Here is a 25953-nt window from a genome sequence, read left to right as displayed (position 1 = left end):
GCTGAAAACCCAGGGCGCTGACAGTCGACAGCAGCGAGGAAGGGCAGTGCCCACGAGGACCTCGCAGGAGCCCTGAGCGCAGGGACGGGGGAAGCTGCCGCCACCTCGACACGTCCAGGAGAAGCTCGCTCAGGACGATGGAGGTAAAGGTGAGCGAGAACAGGACGATGGGTCCTGAGGAGTCTTGCACTTGAGGAAATGGCAAAGAAAGCCCTTCAGGGAGAAAGAAAATGACACCCAGAGAGAAGGTGACTGTCGAGAAGGCGTGAAGAGATCAGGAACGGCTGACATCAGGTGAACAGGAAGTGTCGTTTTCCTTTAGAATGTCTTTAAAACACTTATGATATTATGTTATATAAACAGTGTACCACAATTTTTAAGAACTGGAAAAAAAAGATGTGATCTAATAACATGTTTGTGGGATTTACAATATATGTAGACGCAGCTCCTGTAAATACCTGAGTATAAAGGATGGTGATGTGTGTACTCAGATAAGTGCAAGGTTTCCACATTTTACACGACACTTAATTTACAATCCTATAATATTAAAACTCTAAGTAGTCTGAAGAGTTACAGATGTATACTGAAATATCTAGGACAATCGTTAAAAAATAATGCAAAAAGGGGGAAGCCAAGATGGAGGAGAGTAAGGGGCTCCTGGAATCAGCGCACGCTAGGGCAGGGAGTCATCGCCAGAGCCACCTAGAGCACCTGTTTGGGGCCCAGGAGACCAAAAGAGCATCCTGTCACATCCTTCAAGTGGGAGGGACTGCCCATTGCAGAGAGGATTTGTGAGTAGAGCACTCAATGCCGCGGAAGCCGGTACCTGCGGTGCAAACTGCCTCGGGAACTATTCCGTGGCTGGGGTTAGAAACTCCATTTCCCATAAACCATGGAGTAAGAGGCAGCTGTCCAACGACCTCAGCTTCTGATTAGTGGACTCGGTCTACACGAACTTGTTTGCTGAGTGCCTCTGAGTCCTTCTCCACCTCTGCCCCCCATAGGACAGGAGGGGGCTGGTGTCCCCGCAGCCTCTCCGGGCAACTGCAGGTGCTTTTGGCTGAACAAACTTGACTGCTGGGCACCTGTGGCTCCACCCCCACCCCCAACAGGACAAGAGACAGTGTCTGTCCAGCCTCTCTGGGTAACTGCAGGTGCTTCTGGCCCACACAGCCTGGACTGGTGGGAACTTGTGGATCCACCCCACTCCACAATAGGACAGGAGGGGCTGGTGTCTCCACAGCCTCTCCAGATAACTGTCGGCACTTTTGGGCTATAGGGACTGAACCGTGGGGTGCCTGTGGATCCACCCCATGCCCTAAAAGGAGAGGAGGGGCTGGTGTCTCCTCAGCCTCTCCAGGCAAAGGCAGGTATTCTTGGCCTAACAAGACTGAACTGTTGGGCAATGGTTGTTCTGTTTCCTCCCCCAAAGGGCAGAAGGGACAGTACTCCCTCAGTCTTTCAGGGAAACGGCAGGAGTATCTGGCCCACACAGATTAGATTCTTGAGCACTCCAGAGGGCCCATTCCCACCCCCAGCAGGAAGGGACTCTGGTGCTACATCGGTTTACCTGGGAAAGTGGTCATTTTTAACTCACAAGGCATAGACTGCTGCCCACAACTACAGCTCCATCCCTGCCCCAGGTAGGGGGAGACGGGGTCTGAAGCTTCACCAGTCTCTCCAGGCAACTACAGTCAGTCTTGTGCCCAACTTGGATTATTACACACAGCTGCAGCTCTGTCCCTACCCCTGGCAGAGGAGAAAGGGGGGAGAAGCTTCATCAGTTCCTGGAGCAATGTGGGCAGCTTCAGCCTCCACAGCTCACAGCACCAGCTACATCCTTGACTCCTACTACACAACGAGCAAGGGAGAAAAGAAAGCCCTAAACTAAAGGGAGAAACTGCATCCAGAATAAAGGCATCTAGTAATCCAGATGTCAAAACACCAATAAAAAATTACAATCCACACCAAGAAATAGGAATATATATGGCCCAGTTAAAAGGAACAAGATAAGCCTCCAGATGGCATAAAGGAGTTGAGACAACTTATCAAAGATGTTCAAACAAAGCTCCTTAATAAATTCAATGAGATGGCTCAAGAGATTAAGGATAGTAAGAAGAATGTGAAAGCATACATAGAAAAATAGCAGACCTTATGGGAATGAAAGGTGCAAAAAAAGGAATTAAAAATACACTGGAGGCATATAACAGCAGACTTGAAGAAGCAGAAAAAAGGACCAGTGAGCCTGAAGACATGGCCTCGGAAAATGAACATACAAAGGAACAGATAAAGAATGGAAAAAAATGAAACAGGGTTGTAGGGATCTAAATGAAAACAAGAGACGTGCAAAACATACATGTCATGGGTGTCCCAGAAGGAGAAGAGAAGGGAAAAGGGTCAGAAGGAATATTTGAAGAAATAATGGTGGAAAATTTCCCAACCCTATTGAAGGACACAGAAAGCTGTGTCTAAGAAGTACAGCATACTGCCATCCAAGTAAATCTGAACAGACCAACTCCAAGACACGTACTAATCAGAATGTCAAATGCCGAAGAGAAAGAGAGAATTCTGAGAGCCACAAGAAAAGTAATGCTTAACATATAAGGGATACCTAATAGGATTAAGTGCCAATTTCTCATCAGAAACCATGGAGGCAAGACGACAGTGATACATGTTTAAGATACTGGAAAAGAAAAACTGCCAGCCCAGAATTTTACATTCGGCAAGATTATCTTTCAAAAATGAGGGTGAGATTAGAATATTCACAGATAAACAGAAACAGAGAGTTTATAACAGAAAGACCAGTTTTGCAGGAAATGCTAAAGGGAGTGTTACAGCCTGCCAAGAAAATACAGGAGAGAGAAGCTTGGAAGAGAGTCTAGAAATGAAAACTGTATCAGTAACAGTAACTACGAATGTCAAGAGTGGTGAAACTAAAATGACAGATAAAACCCAAAGATCAAAATGAATGAAATAAGAACTGCCTTTACAGTAATAACAATGAATGTTAATAGATTAAACTCCCCAATCAAAAGACACAGACTGGCAGAATAGATAAGAAAATGTGAACCATCTATATGCTGTCTGCAAGAGACTCAACTTAGACCCAAGATTACCAACAGACTGAACTTTCAGTCTTTACTTAAAGGGTTTGGTTCAGTAACCAAAAAGAAGCTGGGGAAGCTATACTTATATCAGATGAAATAAGACTTTAAAAGCAAAACTGTTATTAGAAACAAGGAAGGAGATTACATATAAATAAAAGAGATGATACACCAGGAAGAAATAACAATCATAAATGTTATGCACCTAACCAGAATGCTCCAAGATACATGAGGCAAACACTGGCAAAACTGAAGGGTGAAACAGACATCTCTACAGTATGAGTTGGAGACTTCAATACACCATTCTCAGCATTGGACAGAATATCTGGGTAGAGAATCAATAAAGAAACACAGAGCTTGAATAATATAATAGACTAAACCAAACAGACATAAATATACAGAACAATGCACCCCAAAAAAGCAGGATACACATTCTTTTCAAATGCTTGATGTTGTGTTACAAAGCAGATCTCAATAAGTTCAACAAAATTGAAATTATACAAAGCACTTTCTTGATCATAATGGAATAAAGCTGGAAATCAACAAGTAGCAGAAAAAGGGAAAATTAACATACATATGGAGATTTAAACAACACACTCTTAAATAATCAGTGGGTCAAAGAAGAAATTTCAAGAGAAATCAATAAATATCTTGAGACAAATGACAATGAGACCAAAACATATCAGAATCTATGGGATGCAGCAAAAGCAGTGTTGAGAGGAAAATTTATAGCCCTCAATGCTTACATTAAAAAAGAGCTAAAATCAATGACCTAACTTCACAGCTGCAGGAACCAGAAAAAGAACAGCAAACTAATTCCAAAGCAAATAGAAGGAATGAAATAACAAAGATCAGAGGAGAAATGAATAAAATTGAGGGGAAAAAAAAGAAAGAAAATTAACAAAACCAAACGTTGGTTAATCAAGACTAACAAAATTGACAAAACTTTAGCTAGACTAAGAAAAATAAGAGAGAAGATGCAAATAAATGAAATAAAAAATGAAAAGAGGAACATTATTACTGACCCCACAGAAATAAGACAAATCAGTAGAGGATGCTATGAACAATTTTATGCCAAAACCTAGATAATATAGATGAAATGGAAAAAGTCCTAAAAACTTACAAACTACATTGACCCTAGAAGAAAGAGAAGACTTCAACAAACCAATTACAAGTAAAGAGATTGAAACAGTCATCAAACAGCTCCCTAAAATGAAAAGCCCAGGACCAGACGGTTTCACGGGTGAGTTCTACCAAGCATTCAAAGATGATTTAATACCAATCTTACTCAAGCTCTTCCAAAAAATTGACCAAGAAGGAACACTACACCAAACTCATTCTATGAAGCCACTATCACCCTAATACCAAAGCCAGATAAAGACATTACGAAAAAAGAAAATTACAGACCCATTTCTCTAATGAATATAGATGCAAAAATCCTCAATAAAATACTTGCTAATCAGGAAACGGATGTGGCTCAAGTGACAGGGCTTCCACCTACCATATGGGAAGACCTGGGTTCGATCCCTGGGACCTTTCCGGGTGAAAATGAAGAGAAAGCATGCGTGCGTGGTGAGCCAAGTGCCTGTGAGACTGTGCCTGCATGGTGAGCCAGTGCCCACTCAAGTGAGTCACGCAGCAAGATGATGACGCAACAAAAGAGAGACGAAGGGGAGAGTCAAGGTGAAGCGCAGCAGAAACCAGCAACTGAGGTGGCACAGCTGACAGGGAACCTCTCTCCATGTCGGGGTTCCCTGGGATCAAATCCCAGTGAATCCTAGAGGAAGAAAGATGACAAGAGAAAACAAAAAGAGAAACAGATACAGAAGATCACACAGCAAATGGACACAGACAGCAAAAACAGCAGGGGAGCGGAAGGGGAAGAGGAAGGAGGGAATAAATAAATAAAATAAATCTTTAAAAATAAAATAAAATACTTGCTAATCGAATCCAACAACACATTAAAAGAATTATTCATCATGAGCAAGTGGGTTTTACACTAGGCATGCAAGGATGGTTCAACACAAGAAAATCGATCAGCATAATACACATTAATAAATCAAGAAAAATAGCATGATTTTATCGACTGATGCAGAAAAGACATCTGACAAAATACAGCATCCTTTCTTGATAAAAATACAACAAAAGATAGGAATTGAAGGAAACTTTCTCAACATGATAAAGGCCACATATGAAAAACCAACAGCTAACATTGTCCTCAATGATGAAAAGACTGAAACTTTCCCATTGAGATCAGGGACAAACAAGGATGCCCACTGTCACCACTGTTGTTCAATATAGTGCTAGAGGTTCTATCTAGAGCAATCAGGCAAGAAAAAGAAATAAAAAGCATCCAAATAGGAGAGGTAGAAGTAAAACTTTCACTATTCACAGATGATATGATCCTATACCTAGAAAGTCCCAAAAAACTACAACAAAGCTGCTAGAGCTAATAAAGGATTTCAGTAGTCAGGATACAAGATCAAAACACAAAAATTAGTGGTGTTTATACACAATTGTAATGTGCAATCTGAGGGGGAAATCAGGAAAAAAATTCAATTTACAATAGCAACTAAAAGAATCAAATATTTAGGAATAAACTTAACCAAGGATGTAAAGCACTAGTATTCAGAAAACTGTAATAGATTGCTAAAAGAAATTTAAAAAGATCTAAATAATTAGAAGAACATCCCATGTTCATGGATTGGAAGATTAAACAGCATTTAGATGTCAATTCTACCCAAATTGATATACAGATTCAATGCAATCCCAATAAAAATTCCACCAGCATTTTTTAAACAAATGGAAAACAACACAATTATCAAATTTATCAAGTAAGGGTAAGAATCCCTGAATAGCCAGAAACATCTTAAAAAAGAAAAGTGAAGTTGGAGGACTCTCATTTCCAGACTTTAAATCATATTACCTAGCTACAGTGGTAAAAACAGCATGGAATTGCCATAAAGATAGATACACAGACCAATGGAACTGAACTGACGGTTCAGAAACAACCTTCACATCTATGACCAAGTGATTTTTGACATGCCTGTCAAACCCACCCAGCTGAGACATAAGTTTATTCAATAAATGGTGCTGAGAGAACTGGATATCCATAGCCAAAAGAAAGAAAGAAGACCCCTATCTCACACCTTACACAAAAATTAACTAAAAATGAATCAAAGAGGGAAGTGAATTTGGCTCAACTGATAGAGCATCTGCCTACCATATGGGAGGTCCAGGGTTCAAACCCAGGGCCTCCTGACCCGTGTGGTGAGCTGGCCCACACGCAGTGCTGATGTGCGCAAGGAGTGCCATGCTACACAGGGGTGTCCCTCACATAGGGGAGCCCCACACGTAAGGAATGTGCTAGGGACTGAATAACACAGTGAACCCGGAGGTGGATAAGAATAGTGGTCAGGGGTAAAATGCAAGAGTGTCCTTCTGTGAGCTAGAGCAGATGTACATCACTATTGCAGGGTCATGGGAGTGTGGAGAAGCATGGGAAAAATACAGCTGCAGAGACCTATGAACTATGTTTAACAACAATCCTGTAATATTCATGCATCTATGCCAAAGATGTACTGTGCTGAAAATGGGGGTGTATGAAAAAAGTGTGCCAAATGTACACTATGGAGTGGTAATAGTCTGATGATATTATCTCATAATCTGTAACAACTATTCCACCATGGTGTGAGGTGTTGGTGTACAGTTCACATTCTACACATATGCATGACTGTTTTGTAAGTTCTGTAATAAAAACATATTTTTTAAAAATAGGGTGGGTTGGGAGAAAATAAACCAAATATAAGATAGGGACTATAGTTACTAGTAATATTTTGATGATGTTCTTGCATAGTTTGTAACAAATGTTTCATAACAATGTGAAGTGTTGGTGGAGGGGTGATATATGAGCCCCCTGTATGTTATACATGTTTATTTTGTAAATTCACAATATTTATCATACACTTATCATTTATGCATGTTCAAGTATGAATGATATACTTCAATAAAAAAATACATTAAAAAAATAATGCAAAAAGAAAATCGAAAAAGAACTTGAAAAAACATTCAAATAGTCCAAAAGAAGAAAGGCAGGAAGAGCACAAGAACAGAGAAGAGGGGAAACAACAAGCACAGAACAAAACAGGAGATCACAGCCCAAGTCCATCCCTGCGAGTGAGTGTTCTGACTTCCCTCTCCAGATGTCAGGCCGGACAGAAAAGCAGGCCCAATGATGAGCTTTCTCCAAGAAATCTACGTAGACATAAAGAGCGTGAAAGCAGATGGGCAAAAATGCTAACCCAGGCCAAAAAAGGAGACAGCCCTGAGGTGGCTGGAGCGGCCGTGCTCACAGCAGAGAAACTGACGCCAAGGCCAGGAACATTTCCAAGGGAAGAGCACAGAAGGGCAAATCCCCAGGAGGCAGATCCACTCCTAGAAACTGAGATTCAAAAAACATGAAGCAGAGACTCAAGAATTTCAGGGAGAAACAGACAATTCCAAAACCATGCATGCAGATCTGAGCACCCCTCTTACAACCTGCACTGAAACAGCTGGGGAAACTGCAGCAAGAACGCAGATGGGTGCTTTGACTATGGTACCAGAGTGGGCACCCCAGACATGGCACCCAGAGCTGCGGCACACATCACACGTGCTGCTCTCAGGGCCATGGGGTTTTCACCAACACAGCTGAGTCATCAAACAAAACTCGGTAAACTGAAAAGGACTAGACTCACCCAGAGCAGGCTCCCTAGACACAGTGGACTTAAATCAGAAGTCACTAGCAATAAGACAGCCAAGAACATCTCAAACGTTTGAAAATTAAACACTCATAAAAAAGGCACAGTTCAAAGAAACCACAAGGGAAATTAGGAATTCGAATTGAAGATAAAATCTGTAACATGCAACCAAAGGAGTTTTTAAAGAGAAATACCTATATTCAAAAAGATCTAAGATTGGTTCAACTTAAGGAAAAAAAAAGAATAAAGGGGAAGGATGGAAATAATAAAATCAACAAACTAGAAAACAGAAAATCAATAGGAAAAGTTATGAACAAACCCAATACATGATGGAAAAAAGCCAGAACAGCTTCTGCCTCTCGAGGGGGTGGGGCTGAGGCATAGCTGGGAGGAGGAGTGAGAATGGGGCGTTGATTACACCTGTGTGTGCACGGTCAAAACCAGCAGGTAGAGACATAAAAGATGTGCATCACTGTACATAAACTTTACATTTAAAAAATTCACACTTGGGAGTGGATGTGACTCAAGTGGTTGAGCGCCTGCTTCCCACAAGTTCCGGGTTCAGTCCCCAGTGCCTCCTAAAAACAACCAAAAACAAACAAGGGAACAAACAAAACCAACTCAGGAGAGATGGTGTGGCTCAGTGGTTGAGTGTTGGCTTTACACACATGAGGTCCTGGGTTCAATCCCTGCTCCCGTACTTTAAAAAAAAAAAATCAACCTTGAACTCCAATGATATGTGTATTTTAGTATTTTTCAGGGGAAGTATACAGATGTCTGCAATTCTCTTTGAAGTACACCAAAAAAGACAACTGATAGGCAAATAGTGGTATAGATAAAGGAAGAGATACAGGATAAAACAAGTATAGTAAAGTGTTAATGGCAGAAACGCTTCCCAAGGGGCAACCCCTGGACTAGTGTGGCAGCAGGGGGGCAATAAAAAGCCCGTGCACGGGACACCATGAAACAATCAACTAAAAATGAACACCAGAGCCCACGTGGTGAGGATAAGTGTTCCCTGTCAAATTCTTTCAGGTCAGCTGTGTGCTTGAAAAATTCCAAAATAAAAGGATAGGAAGACCCCACAATGAGATGCCATTTCACACTGCCCAGAGTCACCAAAGCTTCAGAGTCAGTAAAATCCAGTGCCAACAAGGAGGTGTCAACGGGAACTCTCAGGCAGCGCTGACGAGTGTGGGCTGGCATGCCTCGGGTGCTCCACGAGCATGCACAGGCACCAGCAGACACGGTGCCGACGAGTATGCACTGGCACGCCCCGGGCGCTCCACCAGCCTGTGCGGGCACAGCAGTCGCACACGAGACGGCTGCTATCAGCAGTGCTGGCAGGTTCAGAAGCCAGGGGCCTATCAGCAGCTGGAGCAGCACATTGCCGCATGGTCAGACAAGGATGCCCAGGGGCAGCTAGTGTGTGTGGCTGAAGGAGGCCTCAGTCCTTCTGCCATGTCTGAGTGGATACAGATTAGAACATACTCCGGCCTCAAAGTCTTAGGACGTTCCTACAGGAGCTGCCTAACACTCTCTGCCCAGTTCTAACACGGCCCCAGAATTTAGTAACAAGAATTGCTTACACTAAACAAACGTGGTCGTATCTGGCAGTTTCCACCCATTTCACCATCCCTGACCCCAACCCCTCACCTGCTTCGAGTAGCCTCCGTAGACGATGATGCTGCCCTGTGGGGTGACCGACACCTGGCAGCCTGACCGTGGGCTGGGCCCTGTTCCTGCCGGAGACAGTTTCATCCAGGTGAGTGTGTCCAGGCTGAAGGCATGCACGTCGTTGTAATAGACGTAGTCTCTGGGCAGAAACCACAGGAAAAGGGAGTGATCCAAAAAGGTGGACCTTAAAAACATGACTATTTGAAGGTCAATTTTCTACCCTTTTCACTAAGTTATTGTAATTCATATTAAAGGACTGCGAGCATTTGTGCTTGCATTTGAAAGTTAGAAATAATGCTAGCTCAACAAAGCACAGCCGTTAACCTGGATCTGGAACCTTATCTGAAAGTAATACCCTAATTCCTTACATAGGTCACAAGTAAGGAGCTTGCAAATAACTACCTCTTAGACTACTAAGCATCTAACTTTAAGACTAGCTGTGAATTACAGATATAACTGAACAATGAAAATCGAGATATTTACAGCTTGGCAAGACATGTTATGAGACCCTAGGCTGAGTTGGAGAGGAAAGAAAGGAGAGATGAGCTACAAGGAACTAGAAAGCCCGTGGCAGAGCAGATGTCTACGGAGCTGGAGGACACATGACACAAAGCTCGGGCCAACGAATGCAAGCCATGGCCAAGGGGCCTGGCCTGAGGCGTCCCCCAGGGCCCTGGGTACTTAAGTGGCAGCAGAGTAAGGGGCAGAGTGGCGGTTTTGCCCACATCCCATGGAGAAACCGCGGCTCACTGGAAGGCCATGTCCTGACAGGTAGGTTTCACGAGGACTAAGGCATACGCCAAGGGGCTGGGGTCAGAGCAATAACGGCCACTGAAGAGCAAGGGCCACCGGCTGTTCAAAAGGAGCCAAAACAGATTTTATAAGAAACATGGAGGCAGTGAGGAACTTCATCAGAAGTCTGAAGTCATTTTTTTTCATACTGCAAGTTAGTTACTCTAAACTGCAGGTGTGAAATCGTCATTGCTAGCACAGGACTGGCACAGAGCTGTCCTTTGCGACACCACCCAGCACTGCAGGGAACGGCAGGTGTTCGCTTGGCGTGCTCCGCGTCATCCGGCTTGAAGGAACGGCCGACGGCAAGCGGCAAAGGGAACTCCCGACGGCCACGCCTCGGGGGGAGGACGGCTCCTAACGGGAAAACGGAGAGCTCGGGGGCTAGCTGTCTCTATAGGACTTCACAACAGTCCACTGCTGTCTCAGGGTTTCAGAAACTCAGTAAAGAAATCCTATTTTACAAGATAAATAGTAGCTGCTTCAAGGAAAGCTGGTATTGAAAAGTCAAACTTATTAATAAATGTTTTAGTATTTTAATTTTTTCTGTGTACTTGAAATACTAAATAAATATTTTTGAAAAATGATAACCAATACCAAGAGCTCTGAAAACAGGTTCTGCCTTTGAAGAAGCTGCAATTTAGGATTACTCTACACTTGACTCCACGTATGAACTTTAAGTTCAATGATGGGAGGCACTGTGTCGGCCTCCCTCACAGCCCCACACACTGCAGGCTGGATTAAGGAAGGGAAAAGTTCATTAAGCCCCACATCTCCATTTTGAAAATAATTACCTTTGTTAGAAAAGAAGAGAGAGGAGAGGGAGGGGGAGGGGAGGGGGCCTGAAGAATTTACATCTCCTTTCCCAAACTGACAAAAATGTTCTGTATCATGAAATCTAAATTGGGCCCCATCTACCCCACCCTGCCTTGTCCTGAGATGGGGAACAGGTGAAGGCCACGCAGCATTTGCAGGGACCCCCGAAGCACCACTGCCTTCTTTACATAAATGTGTGACGGGTATTTTCATGAGCCAGTAATTACCAAAAGAACATCTGTGCAAATGAGTTCAGAATAGGACAAACATGTGTGTGCTGCCACCACACTGAGTAAACAATGACAAAGTGCTTTTTTAAAGGACTAGGAGCAGAAGAAGAGATCCGAGTTCTGAGGAGGCCCCAGGGGAGGAGGCCAGACGAGGGCACTTGACAGCCGGACTTCAGCACGCTCAAGAGCCTCGAAGACTTACTTACACCGTCACCGTAGGGTGACAGCGACAGCCTGCCCGCCTAGGTCTGGCTTCCTTGGACTGAACTGAGGATGCCGAAGAGGGTCTTACACAGACATCAGCCTCAGAACAAGGCGAGAAGCTGCTACTTGCCCGGGGAATGCGCACAGCTTGAAAGAGTTTACAAACACGACACCAGAGAGAAGCCGAGCCGCCTCCTGAGCACCAGGGCGGCACACAGGCTCGCTGCTCTCTGCGCAGAGGGACGTCTAACTACTGCAGACCAGCGTGCTCAGAGCAGCGGCAGCGCCCGGGAACCTGCTAGACGTGCCAGTTCCCAGGCCCCACGCCCAGCTCACCAGTCAGCAAGCCCAGGGCATGGGACAGGCAGGGCTTTAACGAGCCCTCCGGGATCCTGGACTGGCTAAAGGTTGACAGCCCTGTTTAAGAGATGGTAGGTTACAGCTGCGGGGCCCTGGGCACAGTGAGGCATGGGGCCCCTGCTGGACAATTCCTAAGAATTTCAAGGTGGTGACGTGGAGCAGTAAGCCAAGGAGGCTCTCCTGCAGTGACGCGGGTGTCTGCCCTGGGCCCTGGCCTGGGGGTGGGCAGGCTGTCCTTGTGTACTCAGAACGGTTCTTCCCATGAAAAGCCTGCTCCTCTCTGCTCCAGGAAAGAAAGAGGCCTCTATCCTTGGTACCAACCTTGTACTCTCATGGAAACCACCAAAGACAATTAACTGTCTCTTCCAGGCAACCATCCGATGTCCACTCCGACTGGAAGGGCCCCCTGTTGATCTAAAGTGAAAATAGGATTGGGGGAAAAAGCTGTGAACGCACTTAATATCTAGGTTTAAAAAAAAAGGCAACATGACAAAGGGCATTTATGAGAAGCCACTGCGATGTCACACTCGATGATGAAGACCAAAAGCCTGTCAGCCGCCCGGGAAGCGGCCACTGCCCAGACCTCACCTGCTGGCGCTGCTCGACGGCTGCCCTCCACCCCGCCCACTACCTCCTGTCGGGTGGCACCATCTCTGCTGGGGGACACGTCAGGGTGAAGGAAAAGGCCCAGCCACCTGCCCCTGGTGCTGGCGGGGGTTCGCAGGTGCAGAGTCCCTTGCCCCAGGAGATAAACACCACACTCGAGCAGTAAAGGCTAGCTTCTCTGCTCCAGCGTGAGGTGCAGAGCTGTCACCCATCGACTCTGGCCCGGGGTAGTTTTGGCCACCCAGGGATTTCTTCCCTTGCTCTTTGGCCTCTTTGTGCTATGTAAGCAACAAAGAGACAATCTGCCTCCTGGACTCTGCATTCTGTGCAAGTATCAAAGTGGCCATCTGCTGGAAGCCCCGGTGTCTCAATGCACCGCGGCAGCACCGCCGCCCCCACCTCTCTATGGCCAGGAGCAAGACAAGGAGGCCCCCTGCCACCACTATTACCAGCACTGTCCTGGAAGTTAAAAGAAACCAAAGACCTCCAATTAGAAACGAAGAAATAAAATCTTCCTTATTTGCAGGCGGCATGATCCTATATAGAGAAAATTCCAAAGAATCCAAAAGAAAGCTTCTAGAACTGACAAATTCAGCAAAGTTGCCGGGTTGAAGATAAACACACAGAAGTCAGCTGGGTTTCTATACACAGGTAATGAACAATCTGAAAAGGAAATCAAGAAAACAATTCCATTTACAATAGCACCTAAAATAAGAAAACACCCAGGAAGAAATTTAACCAAGAAAGAGACTTGTACACTGAAAACTACAAAACATTGCTGAAAGAAATTAAAGACCACCTAAATAAATGGAAACACATCTCATATCCATGGAATGGAAAACTTAATCTTTTCAAGATGTCACTACTACATAAAGTGAGCTACAAAGTCAGTGTAATCTCTATCAAAACTCCAGCAGAGGACGTGGACGCGGCTCAGGTGACAGGGCTTCCACCACCACATGGGAGGATGCAGGCTCAATCCCCGGGGCCTCCTGGTGGAAAAGAAAAAGAAAGTGTGCCTCGGCGGCAAGCCAAGTGCCCGCATGGTGAGCCAGTGCCCACAAGTGGGTCACGCAGCAAGATGACGACGCAACAGAAGAGAGACAAGGGGAGAGTCAAGACGAAGCACAGCAGAAACCAGGAACTGAGTGAGGTCCAACTGACAGGGAACCTCCCTCCCTATCAAGAGTCTCCAGGATCGAATCCCGGTGAATCCTAGAGGAGAAAAACAAGAAGACAAGACAAAAAGAGAGACAGATACTGAAGAGCACACAGCAAATGAACGCAGACAGCAAAAAACAGCAGAGTGGGGGGAGGAGGAGAAAAAGAAAAAAAAAATTCCAGCAGCCTTTTTTACACAAATAGAAAAGCTGATTCTCAAATTAAAATGCAATAGCGAGGGGCCCCAAATAGCAGAAACAATCTCGAAAGAGATGAGAGTTGGAGGACTCCCACATCCCGATTTCAAAACTTACTTCAAAGCTACAGTAACTAAAACAGTGTGGTACTAACATAGGCTAGGCATATAGACCAATGGACCAGAACTGAGTGTCCAGAGGTGAGTCCACACATCTGTGGGCAGCTGCTTCTCAACAAGGGGGCCAAGTCCATCCAGTGGAGAAAGAACAGCCTTCAACAAACGCACTGGAAAAACTGGACATCCACACACAAAAGAATGAATGTGGACCCCTACCTCTGACCATATACAAAATTAATTCAAAATGGACTGACAACCTAAATATAAGAGCTAATACTGTAATACTCTCATAGGAAAATATAGTAAAATACCTTCAGGACCTTGGAGTAGGCAAAGGATTTTAGATTTTATACCAAAGCATGAGTAACAAAAGAAAAAATAGATAAAATGGACTTCATCAAAATTGAAAAGTTTTTGTAACTCAAAGAACACTATTAAGAAAGTGAAAAAACTACAAAATGGGAGAAAATATCTGGAAACCATATATCTGATAAGGGTTTAATATCCAGCACATATAAAGAACTTCTACCAAAACAATGAAAAGACAACTCAATTAAAAAATGGGCCAAGGATTTGAATACATGTTTCTCCAAAGAACATATTCAAATGGCCAACAGGTACATGAAAACATGCTCAACATCATTAGCCAATAGAGTACTGCACATTAAAACTATGATGAGATACCACTGCATACCCACTAGGTGGATATTATTAATACTTAAAATAACAAGGGGTGGGAGGGAGGGGCAACATACGAACATGGGAGCGTGTCAAAAGTTCGTTGAGAACTAAATGTTGAGTAAAACGTATCAAAGTATAAGTAGGAGGGTTACCTGGTTAGGACGCTCAGGGGGTATGGTCTGATGCGGGACGGACTCCGGAGGGAATAGCTGAAGGCTCATTTTGCCAAGGTGGGTTCTACCATTGGGTGGGGTGGACCCATATCCTGGGGAAGACTAATGCCGTCGAATAGAGAGAACTGTATCTCTCGTGAGAAAGGACGGCTCCCAGGGCATTAGATTGGCAGGCGTTGTGGGCCCTAAGGGGAGGGGAAAATGGATGTGCAATGGATGGAACAAAGGTAAATAAGGGGGCAAAAGAGGAGTTATGTGAGAGTACACGAGGATGAATATAAAACAGCTAATATTACACCAAAAACATATAGGGGACGACAGACTAATAATGAAAACCATAAGACAAAACATAGGATAACTAAAAAATTTAGAAAACTGTACAACCTAAAGTATGGACCACATAGTAAGCACAAATGTCACCTTGTTTGAAAACTATAGTTTCGGAATCTGTACATCAGTTTCAGGAAATATGATATGAATAAGTTAAAAGATTATTGCTGTGGAAGGGAAAAGGTTTTATGGCGGATCTGGGGAAATACTGTATATTGTATATATGAATTTCGGTGATCTAAGACTCTTCTGAAGCTGACATTATGTTGGGATTCATTTTACGGGAAGTTTTGGATCACAGAGTGGTTCAACAATGGCAGCGGAGGAATACTGATATGGGATGTTATTGACAAGATATATATGGTTGACAGGGAGTTATACAGGGCATATGCCCAGGGTATATGGTAATGTCTATATATACTCATAGTGGAAACAATTAAAAACAACAGCTGGGGGGGTACTGGGCTCCTGGCCGGGGGGTCACTGTTGTGGGCCCTGGGAGAGCAGCGGCAATCCTCCAGGTGCAACGGCAAGAACCAGGAAGGAAGGAGGGCCCAACAGTGGGCTCTTGATACTAATGGCTACACTTTTGAGCCTATACACCTGCAATAAGAACAAGGCCTAGAGTAGCACTGTGCCTGGCGGTTTCCTCCTGACAGCCTTCATGTTACTCAAATGTGGCCACTCTCACAGCCAAACTCAGCGTGTAGATGTGATGCATTTCCCCCAGCGTGGGACACGACACCCGGGGATGAGCCTCCCTGGCACCGAGGGATCACTACCACATACCAGCTGAAGAAGCAACTAGAAAATGACCTTGAATTAAAGATTCAATGCGGAACAGCAGAATATACCTGTCTACATATAATAACATGACTTCGGGAGGCGGTTTGACCTAATGTAAGGGGGAAATGGAAAGGAGAAATGAGATTATAAGGCTGTGAGTCTCTAAAAAAGAGTCTGGAGGTTGTCAGAAGAATACCCCTATGTACAACTGAACAGAGTCTAAGAGACAGATAAGGTAGATACAACTCCAGGTATTGGTTCTTTTGAGGGATAAAGAGACCCACGGGTTCTATGGTCATGGCAGAAGGGATTCACTGCCATGACAGATGGCCCTTCTTTGGAGCTGGTGTTTCTGCGTGATGGAATTGGACTCAGAGGGGATCTCTTTTCACAAGACTTGCATGCTACTTTATTGGAATTGTAGTAGGTGCTGGGTTTAAGATATATGTAGGGGATTTGAATCTCTGGACTGACAATATGACACCCAGGCCCAGAGCCTCAACAGACTTCAGCTCCTACACTTTGATTTATTGGACTTACCCCACTCAGCTAACATGGAGTTGAAGAAGGTCAAGCACCACAACATGGAGCCTAGAGTGTCTACAACTAGAAGCGGGAGGAGTGCATCCAGTACCCATGTGGAATCTAAGCCCTCACTTGACATAGGTGTGCAATGGACACAACCAATCCAATGTCCACAGAGAAAATGTGGAATGGGTGTGGGAACGGTAGCCATGGGGGCTGCTGGGTGTGGGGAAAGGGAGGAAGAGATGAGATGTGGAGGCGTTTTCGGGACGTGGAGTTGTCCTGGATAGTGCTTCACGGACAATTACGGAACACTGTAGATCCCCCCAGGGCCCACTGGATGGAACGTGAGAGAGTCTGGGCTATGATGTGGACCATTGACTATGGGGATGCTCAGAGATGAACTTACCAGGTGCAATGGATGTGTCATGATGATGGGAGACAGTGTTCCTGTGGGGGGAGTGGGGGGCGGGGGCGGTGGGGTTGAATGGGACCTCATATTTTTTTTTTAATGTAATTAAAAAAAAATAATAAATAATTTAAAAAAAAAACAAACAAAAAAAAATAACAAGGGTTGGCAAGATTGTGGAGAAATAAGAACGTCTATACATTGCTGATGAGACCATAAAATGATGCAGCCACTGTGGACAGCAGTTTGGTGGTTCCTTGGAAAGTTAAATTACCATATGACTGGCAATTCCACCCTTAGGTATATTTCAAAAAGAACTGAAGACAGACTCAAGCAGATATTTGGATATCAATGTTCATCGCAGCATTATTCACAATAACCAAAAGATAGAAGCAATCGAGTGTCCATCAACAGATGAAGGGATAAACAAATGTGGTCTAGCCATACAAGGGAACAGCACGACAGGCTTGGAATGTGACAACACAGACGAACCCTGAAGACATCAGGTTGAAGGACATTATCTAGATACAAAAGGACAAACATTGTATGAGTTCTCTAATAGGAAATAATTAGAATAAGCAAATTCAATGACACAGAAAGCAGAATAGTGTTGGAATGGGGAGTTATAGCTAAACAAGTCTGAGTTTTGGTTTAGGATGTTGAAATTGCCTGGAAATAGTGGTGAAAGTTAGAGGATTTTCAGATTTCTTAATGTCAAAGAACTGTCCACTTAAAATGGTTTAAATGACTTTTAGGTTGTCTATTTTTAATTTTTAAATAAAAAATAAATTAAGTTGTAAATTAAACCGCCTGTTTTTAAAGCACCAGTTTCTGTTCTATAAGCAGTAGTTGGGTACCATTTAATCTGGTCCACCAGCTACCAAAAATACTGATAGAGTCGACCTAGTCACTATTTTCAAAATTACACTATGGTCCTCCCTCAATCCAAAGAAGCCAGGTTGAATTAAAACAGGTAGGTTCAAACCAACATTTAAAAATTCCATGTTTTCCAACATGAAAGTTCAAATTATTTAACATTACAGTAAAAAAGATCATGCAAATCTTATCACTAATTTAGATAGCTACAAAGGCATACTAACTACTAACCAATGACCCAAATTAGAGCCATACAAATAAATCACTCTCTTCACATACCAGGTTATCCCCCAAAGTCCTAACATACAAATCATTTTCTCATCTTCTAATAATTCTAGCCGGACAGACAGCATTCTTAACCCTTCTCAGTTTAATATTCAGTCTGACAAAGTATATAAAAGAATTAAGCTCACACGTACTCTCCAGAAGGATATAATGAAGAAATCCTTCAGACTCAGCTCCAGATGTCACTTTATTCCCTCTCCCCCACCCCCACCATTTCATGTAACATTAACCAGGTGTGCAATTAAACTGAGGGGCATACTGAAGGGCAGAATTCCCCCCCAACCGTGTAGGGAAAGCTAAGGTGCTGAGAGCTGTGTGTGCCTGAGAACTTGGAAATGGAGAGCTCCTTGCTTCTGGGGTCAGAAGCCACAAAGCTTTCTTCCTATCACGCTCTGGATCCAGACTCATTTTGTCCTTATGTTTACTCTCTTCCTTCTGGAAGAGCAAAACGACCACCTCGCGCCATGGTGAGGCCTTCTTGCACCCTCTTCACTGGGTACGCCTGCTCCTTTCTGGACACTGCTCGCCCAGGGCAGCAATGAGCTGTGGACGGCCCCGAAAGGTGGAAGCAAAAGAAACCCATGATCTTGGCACCATGGAGGGGCCAAGGTATTCTCTGCTGTGATGTGTCGTGAAGTGCCCAACGTCACCTATGACCGGCGCTAGCCAGAGCTGAGGAGGAGGCCAAGGGGCACCACCAGGGGCAGCCCACATTCAGGAGGGGACTCGAGGACAACCGGCCCAGCCTTTCCGACAAGCCAGCACTTGTTAAAAACACTGCTCAGTTAAAAGAAATGCAAGGAATAAAATGAGCAGATGCAATGCATTGTCCTACTTGAGTTCTGTATAAATCAGACAAACCAATGGATTGTGGTGAATATGGTTTGGATGTAATGAGAAAAAAAAGGACTGTAATGGGACAACAAAAATTAGTGACCGAAAATGTTTTCAAAAAGAAATAAGGGAAGCGGATGTGTCTCAGGCGATGGAGCTCCCGCCTACCACATGGGAGATCTGGGTTTGGTTCTCAGTGTCTCCTGGAGAAGATGTGCAAGACAGCAAGCTTACATGATGGGCTGATGCGATGCGCTGACGCAGCAAGATGACGCAACCAAGAGACTCAGCGAGGAAACACAACGAGAGACACAACAGAGCAGGGAGCGGAGGTGGCTCAGGCGATGAGGCACCTCCCTCTCACAGGAGAGGTCCCGGGTTCAGTTCTGGGTGCCTCCCAAAAAGAGAAGCCCAGCACCCAACAAACAGACACAGTGAATGCAAGACAGCAACGGGGTGGGGAGAAAGAAATTTTTTAAATCTTAAAAAAAAAAAAAACTAGTGCACTAGGCTGTTGGCAGTGGCCAGTGGTGGGGTTGCTTTTTATGTATAGTTTCTAATTTTCTACACTGTGCCTGTACTGCATCTGTAAAAAATTTTTAAATGCACACAAACCAAGAAGGAAATCGAGAGGAAAGAGCACATGGTGGCTAATATTAGTCTTACCCCCTAGAGTAAATCTTACTCATGTCAGTACATGCCAGGTAGTAACAAGCTAAGCACAAACCAGCCTGAAACGGCTTCCCTCTTGCTCTCCAATTATGAACTTGTTTCCCAAGGTTGTGTGACAAGTTCTCATGGTTTGACATCACCTACTTTTCATCCTAGTGCATCGAGAGCTAGGTGAGTGTGAAAAACGAGCCATAACCAAGCTCAAGTCCCCACATAAAACAGTCCACATCTGACGTGCAATGGTAAGACATCAAATATGACCAAATAAGTCACGTCACTGATGACGGAGCTACTACTGTGTCCCCATTTTGCAAAGTCCTGAGATTCCACAGAACAGAGTGTCTGAAAATCCAATAGTCAGCGGAGCCGAGATTTGAACCAATATTATTTGATCCCAAGCCCCTCTTGTAAAGCTAACCCATTCTCTTGCCCTTAAATAGTGGGATTATGTCAAATTTTATCATTAATAGCACAATAAATATCTATAATCTTTCATCTTTTTATGGTACTGCCTTCAGGTCATAATGAGGTCAAAGGGTATAATACTTTTATGACTCTTAAATATATTATCAGATTACTCTTCAGAAAGACTGGCAAAAAATCTTCACATGATGCAGAAAATACCATAAAGGCTCATTATAAATTTCTACAGAAACCTCACACCACACACAAAAACCAACTCAAAATGGATCATAAACCAAAGCATAAAAGCAAAACTAAAATACTTCTAGGAAGAAAATGGGCAAATCTTTATGACCTTGGATTAAAGTTATATAGGACATAATAAACTTGATTTCATCAAAGTAAAAACTTCAAAACACATCACTAAAAAATAAAAGGAAAAAGTAAGTAAAAGGCAAGCCAAAGACTTGGAGAAAAAATTTGCAAACATACACATAGGACATAGGACTTGTATCCAGAATATTTAAAGAATAAAGCTAATGTGAGATAATTATCCTTATAAGATAAACAGCCCAATAAAAATATGGGGAAAAGATTTGAACAGAAATGTTACAAAGATATAAAAATGGCCAATAAAGACACAAAGAAGATGCTCAACATCATTAGTCTTCAGGGAAACTCAAAACACCATATACCACTACAGTATCTCAATAAAAAGACACCAAGGGTGGACAAGGACACACAGAGCTGGTGCTCACGCACTCATAGGCGGTGAGAATGTAAAAAGGTGCACACACAGCAGCAGTTTCTTATACTACAGTCAGGAGAAGTGAAAACACAGCTCCATGCAGAGACCCGTGTCCGTGTCTGCTCCCAGCTCTACTGAGCACCACGAAAAGCCTTCCACGGGTGAAGGGTGAACACCTGTGGTGCAGCCACACAGCAGGCGCATCCCCGTGAGAAGGCGCTGCCCACTGGTGCGCGCCTAAGTCTAAACCATTGGCTGCCCGGCAACGGTAGGCTGGAGCAAGTGCTGCGCAGCCTGCACGGGAGGCTCTGCAGAGGCAGACTTCAGCAGCGGCACGGTCACCTGTGGCCAGGCAGGGCAGTGCCCACAGAGGAGTGGAGGGCACTCCTGGGGCTGGTGGAGTGTTGCACACCTCGAGTGTGGCCGTGACCGTGGTGCAGACGTGTTGAAACTCCTCTACCTGCGCATCTGAAAGGTGTACAATCTTATTGAGTGTAATTATACCTTAATAAAATTGTCATTAAAATACATAGCAATATAAAAACAAAGAAAAACTTGCAAAATTAAAACCTTAAGAATATAGATCACCATGTCAGTTGGCCCTTCTTTGAAGTTTGTGTTTCTGTGTGATGGAGCTGGATTCAGGTGTGATCTTTGTTCACAAGCCTCTCCTGTTACTTTTACCAGAACTGTAGCTGGTGCTGGGGTTTAATGTATACCCAGGTGACCTGAATCTCTGGACTGACCATATGATAGCCAGGCCCTGAACCTCAACAGACTTCAGCTCCTACACTCTGGTTTATTGAACTTACCTGACTCAGCTAACATGGAGTTTAAGAAGGTCAACCACCACACCAGGGAGCCAAGAGTGCCTACAACTGAAAGCAGGAGGATTGCATCCAGCATCCATGTGGAATCTAAGCCCCCTCTTGACATAGAGGTGGAGTGGACACAACCATTCCAAGGTCCACAGGATGGAGGAATAGAACATGGATAAGAGTGGATTTACTGATATTCTATTCATGAACTACTGTGATTAGTAATCGAAGAAAATGTGGCATTGGTGTGGAGAAAGTGGCCATGGTGGCTGCTGGGGGCGGGGAATGGGAGGAAGAGATGAGATGTGGAGGCGTTTTCGGAACTTGGAGTTGTCCTGGGTGATGCTGCAGGGACAGTTACCTGACATTGTATGTCCTCCCATGGCCCACTGGATGGAACGTGGGAGAGTATGGGCTATGATGTGGACCATTGACCATGAGGTGCAGTGGTGCTCTGAGATGTATTCACCAAATCCAATGAATGTCACATGATGATGCAAGAGATTGTTGCTATGGGGCGAGGAGTGGGGTGAAGGGGGTGGGGGGTATATGGGGACCTAATATTTTTTTAATGTAATATTAAAAAATATATACATATATAGACCAAACTGAAAATAAAATAAAACAACCTCACTATTAAAGAATTGCAAATAAAAACAGAGATATCATTTTCTTTTATCAATTTGACAAAGATGAAAAAACTGGGTTCTCTCAATAAGAGTAACTCACAGCACAGGAAAATGCTCATAAACCAGTACGTGAAACAGGCAAGTTACAGAGTAAATCACTACATGATTCTAAACTTTGGGGGTACAGTGCTTGGACTAAGGTTTTTATTCTTTTCTGGATTTTCCAAATTCTCCAACAAACACGCTTCTCCTTTCTCTGGTTCTGAGCTTAGGAGGCTCTGGAACGTGGCGGCACGTGCTACAGGCAGGTGGGCCCAGCAAGCAGGGAGCTGTATGCCGGGGCCGACAGGGACGCTTCCCAGAAACATACCTGTACCAGGGCCCATGCGGTCCCTTGCCTTCCCGCACCGCAAAGCAAGCCTGCACCCCTACACAGAGACCAGCGCCCCTGAGGGCATCCCTGCCTGGCCCCCGAGCTTCAGGCCCACGTCCTGCAGGGTGCACAGGCTCTGGCAACCAACCCCACAATCCAGTCACTGTGTTCACGGGATACAGAGTGTCCCTTCGCTGGTTTTCGAGCACGCCGGGCAGCTTTCCCCAAGGCCAGGTGAAAACCCATCAGCAGGCGGCAGCCTCCCCTCAGCACATTCCAGAAGGACATCTAAACTCACCGGCCCAGGCCCTCTTACTCCACTCTAGAACGCACCCCCATCTTCTCACCGCCCCCCAAGGCTGGGTCATGCTGTTCTCTCTCGTCTGATGACCTCCGAATGACCGTCGTCCTCGCCCGTGACAAGCCAGCCAGCTGGACACCCCACCCCCACCCCCACCCCCGTGAGCGTGGCCTTGGTGGCAGCAGCCTCACAAATGGGGTGCCGACTGTGACTCCGGCTTGCTAACCCCTCTCCTCCTAGCAAGGGCAGTGTTCCAGTTAAACCTCCTTCATCCTATATTTAGATGCAACCCACAAGAGCAATTATCCCACCTAAATTTCACCTTGCTAGACTGGGTTCCAGAAAGTAAACTTGGTTGATAAATTCAACATCTAGAATTTCCTGTGGCACCCCTAACTCGGTACCATCCGTGAATTTAATTTTCTCATCCAAACTCATGATAAGACACCACCTGGACAAGGCTAAGAGGACATCCGCAGCACGCCTGACGCCCACCGCCCAGGCTCGAGGCACCCAGAAAACCCACCTGGCTTAACCACTCAGCACCAAGCCACATGTCCACTCTCAACAGTCTGCTGCTCTCCACAGGAGGCAGCCCTCTCAAGCCAGCTGGTGTCACATCAAAGATAAAGTGGACAGCAGAACATCTCAACCTTCTCCGTGCCAGGTGCTGAGGGGACAGACGCACGCTGCACACGTCGCACAGTAGAGAAATCACAGGCAAGAAGCCAACGCCCCACTTGAGAAAATCCCTGCAACTAACACTGCACAAGAACAATCATGGGGAAAGATTTTCATGTAACAACTAAACTGGTGTGTTTGCCTCAAAAAAGGAGAACCCACCAAATGCTACTGAGGTCGGTCTCCCGGGGTGACCTGTGAAAACAGAGCCAGTGAGCCCACCGTGCTCGAGTTGTCCCCCGAGGCCTGCTCCCCACTCCTGGAAGGGCCCGGCCAGCCACTCGGCAGGAACCCGACCCGGCTCATTCGGTCCTCCCGGCCGAGTCAGGCACGGAGCTCTCCCTTCGCTTTCCATGGCGGCAGCCAAGGACCACTGTGTTTTCTAACTAAAAAGAAAAACGTCGCCATAAGAGATTCTACATACCCCTTTAGAGAAATAAAATCACTAAAACAAAAACTGGAACAGTTTATGTCTGAATCTCTAGCCACTGTCACTCCTAAATACGGAGTCTCAAAATATTAGCATGTCCCTTGCAACCAGAAGTCTTTATTCAGCACAAAACCATGTGCAGCTGTGGGAGTCAGAGCCTCTTAGCAATTCGAGTTGTGTGCAGAACGACATCCCCATGGGGCAGGCAGCCACCCCAAGACCGCTCCCCAGAGCGGCTCAGCGTCCCCCAACAGGCTCTGTGGCAACGTTTGGGGAAATGTTTGGGGCGCAAACAGAATGCCCCTGTTAACCACATGTCACACACACTCCCCCGAGTGACCTTAACATTTCTGCCTCACAGAACTACACAGTGGGGGACCACTCCTGGTCTCCCACCCCAGGGGCCAGAGACGGTCACACGGAAGGGAGGACTTCGCTCTTAACCCTGAGGCTCAAACGACTGGGAGCGACTCCTCTGTGGAGGAGGAAAGCTCTCAGCCAAGGACGTGCCAGCAGGCCCCGAGGGAGCTGTGGGCAAGGGGCACCTTCCCTCTAGCAGCAGCCTCGTTCCAGGCACAGACCAGCCGAGAAGCCGCCTCGGTGGACAGGCCACCTCGTCCTGACATGCACAGAGAGGCAGCCGGGTCCAGAACCCAGGCAGACTACCACGTGGAGAAGCATGTGGTTCTCTTCTCCTTTTACCTCTACTAAATTAACCACCATCCGTGGAGCCTCCCGGCTGAAGGGCGCTGTGCGGGGAGCGCAGTCACTGCTCACCACGGCCTCGAGGTCCAGGCGTGCCATGCCCCCTTCCACCTGAAACGCCAGGACAGCTGGGTCAGCAGTCATGCCACGCGGTCCGTGGGCAGGCTGTGCAGAGCCCCCACCGCCACCACCAGGTACCCGAGCCGACACGAGCCAGAGGCCGCAGCGCGCCCAAGCCTGGCCGTGCCCCGACCGCTCTCCCACTCCCACGTACCCTTTGTCCAAGTCACTTTCTGCCCCTCCTCCCTCTGCCCAGGCAAATGAGAAGTCTGCAGCCCGCAAACTGACCCACAGAGGCCCGCACGCCTCCTTGCCCAGTGACGTGCGGGTGCTGGCCCTTTACCGGTGGTTGCCACTGTCCTGTTAATGACACGACATCAACGTGCAGTCCAGGGATCTTGCCGTCATTTGGCCGACCAGGTCATTTTAGAGATGAGGACACTGAGTCTGGAGAGCAGAGCTGGTAAAAACAGCTCAGCGTCCACACACACCCAAGGGACACCCCAAAACGCAGTGTTCCCATGCCTTCCGACAATGAGGCATCGTCTTATTCAGCTGTCTCAGCACTGAAGGGCATGCTGAATCATTTTGCTCATGGTTCTTCTAAGACAGGAACTTGTGCTTAGACCTGCTTTAAAATACACACACCAAGTAATGGGGTTCAGTCAGAGACCAAACGTTGACCCCTTTTTCAAACTGGAGAAAGCAGCACAAACACATGTACACATACACACATATATACACATTTACACACACACTTTTTCTCACCCAGACTGTTTTTATCGATAGTTTACTAAGTGCTTCTATGCATATAAAAATCTACTTGTGATACCCCAGTGTTCACAGCAGCATTGTTATCAGGAAGAGGTGGCAGCAATGAAGCGCCCACCCACTCAGAGCAGGTGGCTGAAATGTGGTGTGCCCACTGGACAGAACGTCAGCCATAATAAGGACCACAGTGCTGATGCGTGTTACAACATGGTGAACCTCAAAACAGTATGCTGAGGCAGAGGCCAGGCACAATGGTCACACAGTCATGTGACTCCACTCACATGACAGTCTAGTAAAGGGAAATCCAAGGCAGAAAGCAGGCTCACAGCTGCAGGGGCTGGGGAAGGAGGGAGTGGGGAGGGATGCTAACAGGGACCAGGTTTCTTCTGAGTGTTGGAAAGTTCTAAAAGTGCGCAGCGTGGACAGCTGGCACCCCCGTGCACATGCCAGCAGTCAACG

General features: G+C 45.6%; 1 protein-coding gene across 2 annotated transcripts in view; it reads right to left on the bottom strand.

Annotated features, from left to right (window-relative positions):
- The window catches only part of KLHDC4 (kelch domain containing 4), a 75409-nt gene that overhangs the window by 14736 nt on the left and 34720 nt on the right, over positions 1–25953 (bottom strand). For both annotated transcript variants that reach the window (XM_058279603.2, XM_058279604.2), the window contains exons 6-7: positions 12244–12336; positions 9500–9659 (exon numbers count right to left, since the gene is read on the bottom strand). In XM_058279603.2, the coding sequence (XP_058135586.1) occupies positions 9500–9659; positions 12244–12336 (253 nt within the window). The remainder of the gene's footprint in view (positions 1–9499; positions 9660–12243; positions 12337–25953) is intronic.

This window comes from Dasypus novemcinctus, chromosome 18 (genome assembly GCF_030445035.2).
Source record: "Dasypus novemcinctus isolate mDasNov1 chromosome 18, mDasNov1.1.hap2, whole genome shotgun sequence".
NCBI classification, from domain to species: Eukaryota; Metazoa; Chordata; class Mammalia; order Cingulata; family Dasypodidae; genus Dasypus; species Dasypus novemcinctus.
This window is presented reverse-complemented; position numbering and strand designations above follow the sequence as displayed.